General features: G+C 32.2%; 1 protein-coding gene across 1 annotated transcript; it reads left to right on the top strand.

Annotated features, from left to right (window-relative positions):
• Positions 1 to 1881: 1881 nt before the first annotated feature.
• On the top strand, positions 1882 to 7453 carry LOC131622065 (uncharacterized). The gene is made up of 5 exons (XM_058893110.1): positions 1882 to 2139; positions 2191 to 2244; positions 5350 to 5903; positions 5989 to 6013; positions 6062 to 7453. The coding sequence occupies exons 1-5, from the start codon at positions 1882 to 1884 to the stop codon at positions 7451 to 7453; spliced, it is 2283 nt and encodes a 760-aa protein (XP_058749093.1).
• The last annotated feature ends 4711 nt before the right edge of the window (positions 7454 to 12164 follow it).

The raw sequence follows: 12164 nt of genomic DNA, 5'->3' as shown, positions 1-12164 counted from the left end.
CCTAGAAAAAACAAAATAAAAGGAAAAAAAAGGATTTTAAAATGAGGGAACTTGAACTAAAAAATTTAAAGTTAGAGGGGTCGAAGTTGTAATAGAAGAATAGGTAGGGAGAATTGCAAGTTCATTACTGTTTTATTGTTCTCCTTTTGTGAAATTTATGAAATGGGAAAAAAAACATTAATTTTTTGTTTGGTTCAACTTCTACATGATCACTCAGAATTAATTCTAGACACTACTACAGAAAATACAATTAACAACGATTGAGAAAGATATATAACAACACGGGCCCAGACGTTGTTATGTAGAGTGTCGTTGAATATATGATACTTACAATCACGACGAAGTAGTCGTTGTAATAAATTGGAAAGTGCGGTCCCTATCATAACGGTTTTTCAAAAGACCGTTGTGATTAATGTAATGGTTCTAGGTCCAGCTGCGCCGTTTTGATATTTATTTTTTCTAGACAACGCGCGAGATATTATAACGGGTATGACTATAGCCGTTGTAAATTTTTTTTTATAATTAACAAATATTTTCCTATTTTTATAATTAATCCCATATCTTAACAAATATTTTCCTATTTACCATATCACAACAGAAAATAAAACTCATATTTGTGATGAGTTATCTGAATAATATTAATTGTATCATATTCATAATATCACATAATTGTACTAAATTAAATTGTACCATAACAAACATCCTTCGATTGATCAGAACAAACAATCTACAATTTACACATTACATAACATCACATAATTGTAACTTAGCGTTTTAGTGTGTTGTCTCTTGGTGTCTGGAATCTAAAAACCTATAATTTCAAATAATTATACATGTTAGTAAAAATACTTGGAAGCTATAACATACATGAATGCATTGGCGGATCTAGGGCCCGGCCAGGCTGGGCCCTTGCCCAGGCTCAGGCCCAAACTTTTTTTTTATTAGAGATAAAAATAGGTAAACATTAAATAAAAAAGGGCAAAAAAAAATATTAAAAAAAGAATGGAAGAAGAAAAACAGTAACACAAAGGAAGAAAGAAAAGGATTGAGAACGCGAAACGTAAAAAGAATACACGGCGCCCAGTCCCACCACCTCCATACCGGAATCTCCGCTCGACAACCTCCGACGAAACTTTGGTATTCTTCTCTTGCTTTTCTTTTTCTTGTTTCTTGACTATTCTTGTTCTTCTATTCTTCTTCTTTTGGGTTTGTTGTTTGTTGGAAAATAGAAATCTTTTTTGATTGTTAATTGTTTATTTGAAGAAGAAGAAAAACTATGCTGCTTGAGCCTTGCCCTTGAGTAAAGTTATTTTGCAGAGAGAAAGAGAGATTTGAGATGGAGATTGGATTCTATTGTTTGTGGTTGGTTTGTGGCTCTATGGAGATATGTGATTGTGACACATCACCGACAAATAGTACCAATAATTTTTTATAGAAAACTTGTTTTGTTTTTTGTAACATTTATTCATTTTTTTTGTGACTTTGTGGTTTGCAGAGAGAGATATGTGAGTTGTGGCTAGTGGCTGGCAGTGAACATATTTTAACTTTTATTGTAAACATTGATATCTTTTTGTTTGATAGTGTAATTTTTTTAAGCTTTATGTACTTGAAATTTACACCTTTTAATAATTTATATTGATTTAGTGGTATTACTAATTTTTAAGTGATTCTTGTTGTGTTAAAATTATACTACAATGAAACTCAATATAAATTTGTAGTTTAAAATTATACAATATGATTTTTAAGAATAAATGTGTTTCAGCATTACTTGGATTTTTAAGTGATCATTGTTGTGTTAAAATTATATAATGAGATGGAATATAAATTTTTAATTTGTTGTTTTTGATTGTTTGATTTGTCTCATTTAATTTAATTTCAGAGATGAGGAGATTTTTGGTTGATAGAGCAAGTATTGAGAATGTGAACATTGTGCAACCGGAAGACGAATTAGAAGCACCGCCTAATGTAATTAATAAGTTTAACCCAAATGAAATTGTGTGTGATCTAGGTTGTAGGAAACAAATTAATGAGTATGCTCCGGATATTCAAGACCAAGTGAGGAGGGCATATATATTGAATGGTCCAATGCAACCAGATTTGTCAAGCCTTCCTCGTACTCAATTTGGAAGTGTTAAAAGAGCATTTAGTAAATCATGATATAAGAATTATACATGGTTAGAATACAGTGAGATCAAGGATGCAGCTTATTGTTTTTATTGCTTTCTCTTCACTACAACACGGAAGGCCTACGAAAGCGCTTATTTTGGCCTTTAAAAGCGCTTTAAAGCGCTGTGAAAGCCAGCGCTGGCGTAGGTAACAAAAGCGCTTCTAAAAGCGCTCTGGTAGACCCCCCTATAAGAGCGCTTTTCTGAAAAAAGCGCTCTGGTATCCCCCCCTATTAGAGCGCTTTTTCTGGAAAAAGCGCTCTGATAGCCCCACCTATAAGAGCGCTTTTCCAAAAGCGCTTTCGTAGGTTGCGTTTTTTATTTTATTTTTTATGCTTTTTTTTTATAAACCTATTATTTTAATAATTTCTAAACCTGCATTTATGGCAGCATTCTTTCATGAACCTGTAATTTACCATTGTTATCCCATAAACCTATAATTTACAATCGTAATCCCATTATTTCAGTAATCTCATTATTTCAACAAAGAAGCGATTTCGATTATATACTAAACATGCATTATAATTATACCATTGTAATTAATCCAAAATATATATACACCGATTCACATATTTCTAACATGAAAACAACTAAACCAATTCACATGACATTATAACAATAAGAAAATCATCCCTAAACAACTAAATCAACTAAATCGGTCCTAGTCCTGCAAAATCTGAACATCTTCAAATGACTGAAAATCTTCACAATCTGCAAAATAAAAATAATATAATCAAAATAAGATTATTATTATATAAAGGCTCTAAAATAAGAAGGTAAAGAGTAGAACGAGTGTATATATATATATATATATATATATATATATATATATATATATATATATATATATATGTCGTGTAAAAAGAATAATCAAATTAAATATATCAATAAATACAAATTAATTTATTAATATTTAGGACTTTATATATCTAACTTGAATACATGGAATGGAATATCATTTATTGTAAATTAGTTGAACAAATTTTGTACATAAAGTTTACCTTAAATTTAACACAGCCACGTCATATAGCCCAGAGGGATAAAGCAATATAGATCACTAACAATAATCCTGTCACAGACACCCTCAAGAACAACATTAGCTACATGTTATTGATAGGAACACTATTAGAAACTCAACCAACAGCATGTCAAACAATTACAGAATTTGAGAAGTTGTTACCAAATTGATCAAAAGAGCCCAGTATCCTTGTGAGCTTTCTACTATCTCTTAGCAATATAAGAAGTTTCTCTGCAACAACAATTAATGTAAAGTTCACAACCAATTGACAGGAAAAATTAGACACAAATAAAAGTTGAATATTAATTTCTATGACAAATAATACATGACAACTAGTTACTACTACTTACCCTTCAGCGTTTTCCTTCATCTTTGAGCTATGCTATATCTACACTTATTTTCCTACATTTGTATATTACACCGTATATTTTAACACAGATAGATACTTGTGCACAGAAATTAAGATAGAATAAATTAATAAAAAATGAATTGTATACCTTGTATGTAGAAAATTACGGTGTTGGTGTAAGCTAGGGGTGTATGTTTACTCAATCAATAAATGTTGCAATAATGAGAAGGGGTTGTTGGACTAGAAATTTGAAGGTTTTGTTGGACTTAACCTGCATCGCCTCATTTCTATCCAAGTTGTATTGTGTCACAGAATATGAATCAAATAACTGTACCCCGAAGGATCCTGCCACAGAAGACTTCGGGGTACAATACTTGATTCATATTCTGTGGAACATAATCGGCAGGGGCACATTGTGTTCTATCCTTTACCAGTTCACCCACTGTTTGAAGCTCAACCTACAATAGAAAAACGTGATTATTACTAACTACATATAGAAAATCTTGAATCATGTTAATTTCCAGATACATTATATTGAAAAAAAAATTAGAATGTGAAAGCTAAAAGAGTTCAAAAGTTCCCTAGAAATGAATGTTCTCAACACGTTCCACATTGGAACTCGTAATAGTGGCTAATAAAACAAAAAGTCCTATGTTTTATGTCCAGAAAAGATCATGTAAAAAGCGATCAATCCTGGAGGCCCTTTAAATCAATTCATACTTAATTAAAAAGTGTATAAAACTATAGATAATACATCTATAGATGTAAATACTAACTTCACGGATCTAATGAAACTTTTATTCCAAAAACAAATTACTTGAGTTTTTTTTTTTCTGCATAAAAACCTAAGAAACTTTGTCTTCAATACTCTAAATCACACTAATAAATATAATCCCTTGTAGGTCTCATTATCAATAACATCTTCTACTTACTTGATACATGTCTTCAATACTCTAAATCACTGATAAAAACCTAACAAACTTTGCCTTCAATACTCTAAATCACACTGATAAAACCTAAATCACTGATAAATTAAAAAAGCCCCAATAATATTAACTATAAATTAAAACCTAAATCACACAGATTTTCAGAGTTTCAGATTTTCAGATTTTTAAGAGCAAAACACAAAATCAGATTATCACCGGACCTATGGCAGCAACAATGCAATGACAGCAAACCCATTCATTAAAACCTAACACAAAACCCTAAAACTACTACAGACCCTAAAACTACAACAGTGAATTTCGCTAACCTTCACAAAGTGAAACTGCTCAGCAAGAACGACGGCGGCGGCGAGAAGATGTTGAGTGGTGGTCGGTGTTGTGGAGGTTGGCGGCGGCGATAGACGGTGGAGGTTGGCGATGAACGAAGGAGAGAACAATACTGATGGCGCAGTGAAGAAACAGTGAGAACGATGAAATAATGAAAGGTACAAAACGCGTCTGTTTTAATTTGTTTTAAAAAATTTAATTTTAAAATGACCTACGTCAGCGCTTTTCAAAAGCGCTTTCATAGGTACCCCTATACCAGCGCTTTTTCGCTAAAAGCGCTTTCGTACCATATACTTATACCAGCGCTTTTTAAAGCGCTTTCATATCTACCCCTATATCAGCGCTTTTACAAAGCGCTTTCGTAAGGTGGGCTATACCAGCGCTTTTGAAAAGCGCTTTTGTAGACATGGGCTATACCAGCGCTTTTTTAATGTTTTTTTAGCGTGTTTTTTAAATTTGTTTTCAGTGAAGCCTATGCCAGCGCTTTTTCCAAAAGCGCTTTCGTAGGGGTGCTGCTAAAAGACAAATTTGGCATAGTGCTTTAAGAAACCCGGAAGGGCCGAACACTTTGGTTTTGAAGTCTTCACTAAAAGCGGATATAAAGATTGGAAGCATGCATCTCAAGGCTTGAAAGATCATGTTGGTAGTCATAATAGTTTGCACAACTCATGTGTCAAGCACTATGATGATTATAATAATCAAAGACAAAGTGTGACAAGTAACTTTACTAAAGCAACCAAGGAATCAGAAGAATTGTATAAGATTCGTTTGACTTGTTCTGTGGATTGTACAAGGTATCTCATTGCAAAAGGCATGGCTTTCCGTGGCCATGATGAATCCTCTATTTCTCTAAATAAGGGCAATTTTAGAGAGATGGTAGATTGGGTAAAATCTAAAAATGAACAAGTGAGAGATGCTTTCGACCGTGGTGAAAAAAATTGCACAATGACTTTCGTTGACATTCAAAAGGAGCTTGCTATGTGTTGTGCACATGAAGTTACCAAGGTGATTATGGAAGAGCTTGGTGATAGACATTTCTCAGTGCTTATTGATGAGTCACGTGATATATCCGTCAAAGAGCAAATGGTGGTGATGTTGAGGTTAGTTGTTGTATTTTTCAATTTCTAATTTTCATAACCTATTATTCTCTATGCCGCCATGTAAACTTGTTGAATTTTTTTTTAGGTTTTTGAACGACAAAGGGAATGTTGTGGAACGATTTATTTCTCTACATCATGTTAAAGATAAAACATCTGAGTCATTAAAGGATGCTCTTTATGGTATTCTTGATAAGTACACATTATCTATTTCAAGGATACGCGGGCAAGGATATGATGGAGCTTCGAATATGAGAGGTGAATTTAATGGTTTGAAAAGAAAGATTCTAGATGAAAACCCTTATGCTTTCTATGTCCATTGCTATGTTCACCGTTTACAATTGGTTGTTGTGTCTGTTGCTAGTAGTTGCTCAGCTATTCATGATTTCTTCGAGTACATCTCTTTGATTGTGACCACAACAAGTGCATCTTGTAAGAGGAGGGATGCTTTGACAGAGGCACAACATCAAGATATTTTGAATAAACTTGAGAGTGGTGAGATATCTAGAGGAAGGGGCTTGCACCAATCATCTTGTCTCACTAGACCTGGGATTACTAGATGGGGTTCATATCATACTACATTGCTTCGTTTGGATCAAATGTGGTCCTTCATGTTAAATGTGCTTAGTATGGTTGATGAAGATGGACGTGGACCATCTCAAGCAGCAGGTTTGATAGAAAAAATGGAGAGCTTTAAATTTGCTTTTATTTTGAAGTTAATGTTAAAGTTGTTTGGTATCACAAACGAGCTTTCAAATGTCTTACAAAGAAAAGATCTTAATATTATGATTGCCATGGAATTAGTTGATATTGTCAAATCTCGGTTGGCTACAATGAGAGATAGTGGTTGGGATAATTTATTTGCCAATGTCCAAGAATTTTGTGTTGCTAAATGTATTCCCGTGCCAAATATGGATGACGAAATACAGGTTCGAGGTCGTTCAAGGGTAGAAGGGAGGACTATCACTAATCTTCATCATTACCGTGCAGAGATATTTTATGTTGCTATTGTCAAAATATGTATGGAGATGGATCATCGCTTTAGTGAAGGAAGTAACATTATCCTTGATTGCTTCTCATGTCTTGATCGTAAAAACTCTTTCTCCAAGTTTGATGTTGATAAGCTTGCTCGTCTTGCTGATATTTATGATGCAGACTTTTCTGATGATGATCGTGGAACAATAAGGGATCAACTTGAAACTTATGTTCTTCAAGTAAAAAGAAATGCTTCATTTTCCACTTGTGAAGATGTTCAAAGTTTGGCTATGAAGATGGTTCAAACTGAGAAACATTTGGCATTTCCATTGGTTTACAAACTTATTGAGTTAGCTTTGATATTGCCGGTATCGACAGCATCCGTTGAAAGAGCATTTTCAGCAATGAAGATTATCAAGTCTAAATTGCACAATAAGATCAACGATGTGTGGTTCAATGACTTGATGATATGCTACACCGAGCGAGAGATATTCAAGTCACTTGATGATATTGATATTATTCGAACATTTACCAGAAAGAAGTCTCGGAAAGAACATTTGCCTCGTAATTTTATATAACACGCCATTGTAAGGTTATGTTTCATCTTTTTTATTTTAAGCTATACTTTTGTTGACAAAATAAAAAATCTGTTTTATTTTTCCCAGGCTTTATAATTCTCCTGGCTTCGCCACTGCATGAATGTATTATGAATAAATAATAAATTAAATACTAGTTAATTTTCACAAATGTCTTCTTCATGATTAATTCCAATGTCATGGACAACATCTCCATCAACTTCATTACATGACTTAGGAACTTGTGTTATGCAAGAAGGTGTGGACGGAATATCAAGACTTTCATTACTAAGAGTAATATGTTTTCCTTGGAGAACTATTGACCATTTCCTCGATATGTTTGATGGGCGGGTAACATAGAAAATTTGTTTTGCTTGAGAAGCCATGATGAATGCTTCGGTCATAAAAGATGTCTTGCAAAGGTCGACCCAGGTGAATACTAAGTTCTCAATGTGTACACCATTTCTATTATTGGGAACCCACTTGCAATTAAATAAATTCACTTTAAAAATAACATAATCAATCTCCCAGACCCTTAGACACATTATTCTCCTGGCCTCATAGAAACAATCCGAAAATTTCTTGTCTTCTTGTAACATTTGATTTAGCAATTCAAGTAATTTCTTGAAACTTTTCTCCAACCAACCATGTTTTGCCATTAGATTAAACAACTTTAACACCGGCGACAATCGTGTAACATTTGTGCATCCCTGATATAAAAGGGTGTCTTCATCATTACATAAGGTATCATAAATATGAGCATTCTTAAAAGAAGATTCTCCAATATTACAGAACATATCCTCTAGTTGATCCTCCATATATTCATATTCATCCACTCTTTGACAGATACCATCACAACAAAGGTGATGGAATATTTCTTTTTTTGTACCCTTATTGGCATTCGCGCAAACAAGACAAGGACAATAAAAGATACCATTATTATGGGGAAGACATTTATCAGCTTATTCAAGGAATTAAAGAACTTCTTTCTCATAAACTGGATCAATATACTGGCTTTCATCCCATTACGATCCATAACTACTTCTAAAATTTATACATGTATAATAATAAGAATGATACATCAAAATCTAAACCTAAAGCAAATCTAAACCTAAAGCATATGAAAAAAATACTCTCATACTGGCTTGAGCATATATACAAAGAAAAAATGAATGAAGATGTTAAAGAGTACCGTACTTCGAAGCTGAAGAGCCAAATGAACGAAGAAGGTGAAGATTTGAGCATTTACAACATGAACCAAGAAAAAAAGAATGAAGACATTGAAGAGTACCGTATTGGGAAGCTGAAGAAACAAATGAACAAAGAGGGTGAAGATTTGAGCTCTTAATGAATGGATACAAAGAGGGTAAGGATTACGTCATCTTTGTCGTCTCTGGCTCGCTTGTTCATCTAGGGTATCTAATGAAAAAAATAGGATATAAGTTTTGTTTTAATTTATCGGTAAACCTTTTATTGCGGTTGAACAAAGCAACCGTAATGGACACTTAAGTACTCTAACTACGGTTGGTGTACTAACTGTTGTTAAAACATTTACAATTCATTTTTTAAATAATGGAGATAGGTGAAACATGCTTAATATACTCTAGAAATGGAAAAATATATTAGCTGGGAATCAAAGTGTGATATACATCATTATTTTACTATGGTGTTTAAAATCAAGCATCATTAAATTACTATTTATAAATCCAGAAACTCACTAGGCGCAGATATTTTAACCTATCACTACGGTGTATATGAATACGTTGTAAACATGACGTTGTTGTTTGCGCGTTTTCTAGTAGTGAGTTATATATAAATGATTATGAGTGATTTTGAAGTGTTTGATTTTTTAAAAGTAGAATTGATTCTGATTTGATAATTGATTCTGTACATTTTTTCTTCGTAATTGATTCTGGGTGTTTTTTTTTTACATTAAATTTTATTGTTCAACTCAATTTTACATAAGTGTATCTAAACATAAATAAATTATAATAAACTCAATCATGTTAAAATTGTTATAAAACTAACCAAAACAATATAGATATGAAGGAGAGAAAGTAAGAGTGAAATTGGTATTCTATTATCTTCTTCAAGAAGTTCTTTTTACATTGCAAAATGGACCTTATTTATAGGACATTAGGAAGGTGAAAAATCATAACCTTACTATACCACTTAATAGGGAATATGAAGATGAAAGATAAGAATACACATGGACATCCACAATAATATTTATTCATAACACTCCCCCTTGGATGTCCGTTGAGGATATGCCTCATTAAAACCTTACTAGAAAAAAACCCAGTGGGAAAAATTCTAGTGAAGGAAAAAGAGTACAATATCCTTTGAATGTGAATTGTCTCGTTAAAAACCTTACTAGGAAAACCCATTGGGATAAAACCATGGTAAAGGGAAAAAGAGTGCAAAACATATGTATTTCTCCCCCTCATGCACACATTTATATGTGAGACAATATTCTTTGTAGTCGTTGCTTAAAATGTCTTCTTTGAAGTGACTTCATGTAGTGCTAATAGTTATGTGGGATTTTATGAAGTTGTTGACATGGTTTATTTCATAGATCTCCATGAAACAGTTGTACCATCACATGAAAACAAATAACCTATTTCTGATCTACCATTGTAAGAATCTGACATGTAACCTGCATCTCTAAGATAACGAAGTATATGTTTGACCGCTTTCCAATTTCTTCGTGTAGGTGAATAATTCTATCTTACTTATAGATTGACCGCAAATGATATATTATGATCTGTATAATTAGCAAGGTACATTAGTACTCCAATTGCACTGAGATATCGTACTTCATGACCATGCAATTTTCATCCTTTTCTTGAGGCCTAAAGGGATCTTTCTCTTTATCTAATAATCTAACAACCATATCAGAGTAGGCAACATGTGACATTTCTCCATATAGAATCATTTCAACACTTTTCTATATAACCTTCTTGATGTACAAACATTCTTTTGTCCATATGCTCAATTTACAAACCTAGACATATTTTGTTTTTTTCTAGGTCCTTCATCTCAAGCACTTTATTTAAGGAATTTATAGCTTTTGGAAGCTCTACAGAAGTTCCAATAATATGTGTGTCATTCACATAGATAACTAGTATTCCAAATTATTTTCCACATCATTTTTGAAAATACAAGAACAAATTGAGTTATTTGTATATTTATCATTTAGTAAATATTCACTGAGGCGATTATACCACATGCATCCAGATTCTTTTTTCCCATATAGAGACTTGCTCAATTTGATGTAGTAGTTTTCTTAAGATCCACAATTACGTGCCTCTAGTATATTGAATCCCTCAGGGAGTTTCATGCAAATGTCACTATTAAGTTAACCATATAAATAAGAGGTCTTAACATCCATCATGTTCAAATTAGGCCCTTCATGTGCTACAAGGCTAATTAAATATCAAATATCGATTGAATCCACTACGGGTGAATATGTTTTATCAAAATCAATCTTAGATATTTGTGAAAATCATTGAGAAATAAATCAAACTTTATATCTGCTTACTTGTGAAAATATCTGCTTGTTTATTTTTTTGTCTTATTGATCTTCTTGAAAGAAATATGAGGTAAAAAGGGTGATGTCATGAAATTTTGGGTTTTCTCTCTTTACTGAAATCGTGTAATGCTTGGCATGGAAATTAAATTTGGGCCTTGTAACATGACTTGGATCAAAGCTTGGAGTCAAAATAATATTGGGCCTTCAACTTGAGTTATCTTGTTAATAAATGTGAACCAAAGTGGACCCTCTTTAATAATATTTGCACCTATTAAAAACAAGTAATAACAAAAAATATGATAAAATGATTTACTAACTTTAATACAAAAATTCAAATTCAAATAAAGTAAATTAAGAATTAAAATTTATAAATCTAAAAGTGTATATGAATGAAAAATTCTATTAAATTGCAAAATCAAATGCAAAAATGAAAATGTATATAGATATATATATATATATATATTTTTTTTAATTTTGAATGAGAATGATGCAAACGAATGTCTAAGATACTACATATTTTTTTGATTTTTTACATAAAATAAGAATACTAAATGTAAATGATGCAGATAAAAAGTCGGGGCAAAAAATGGGGTATAACATAACTCAATCACAAATCTTTTAGTAATAAAAATAATAATATTTACAATCCTTCACGGATGTTTGATAAGTTCTTCAGGAACTATATAACAAACTTAATATTATCTTTAACGGATATTTGTTAAGTTCTTCAGGAACTATATAAAAAACACGTTATTTTGTAATCCTTAAGAGATTATTAATAATTTAATAAGATATAATATCAAAATTCAACACGGATAATGTGAAAGAATATAATAAAATAATAAACTAATATTACCTCTAACAGTTAAGGCTTCAAAAAAAATTTCTTCAAGTTTGGTAGAACATCGTGCTGATAACGTGTTATAAGACTAACCAAAACAATATAGATATGAAAGAGAGAAAGTAAGAGAGAAAGTGGTATTCTATTATCTTCTTCAAGAAGTTCTCTTTGCATTGAAAAGTGGACCTTATTTATAGGACATTATGAAGGTGAAAAATTAAAACCTTACTATACCACTTAACAGAGAATATGAAGATGAAAGATAAAAATATACATGGACATCCATACTAATTGTTCTGGACTGGGCCAAGGTTAGGCCCAATATAGTTTTCGGCCCAGTA

This window comes from Vicia villosa, linkage group LG1, assembly GCF_029867415.1.
Source record: "Vicia villosa cultivar HV-30 ecotype Madison, WI linkage group LG1, Vvil1.0, whole genome shotgun sequence".
NCBI lineage: Eukaryota > Viridiplantae > Streptophyta > Magnoliopsida > Fabales > Fabaceae > Vicia > Vicia villosa.
Note: the sequence above shows the minus strand (reverse complement) of the source record. Positions and strands in the feature narration are given on the sequence as shown.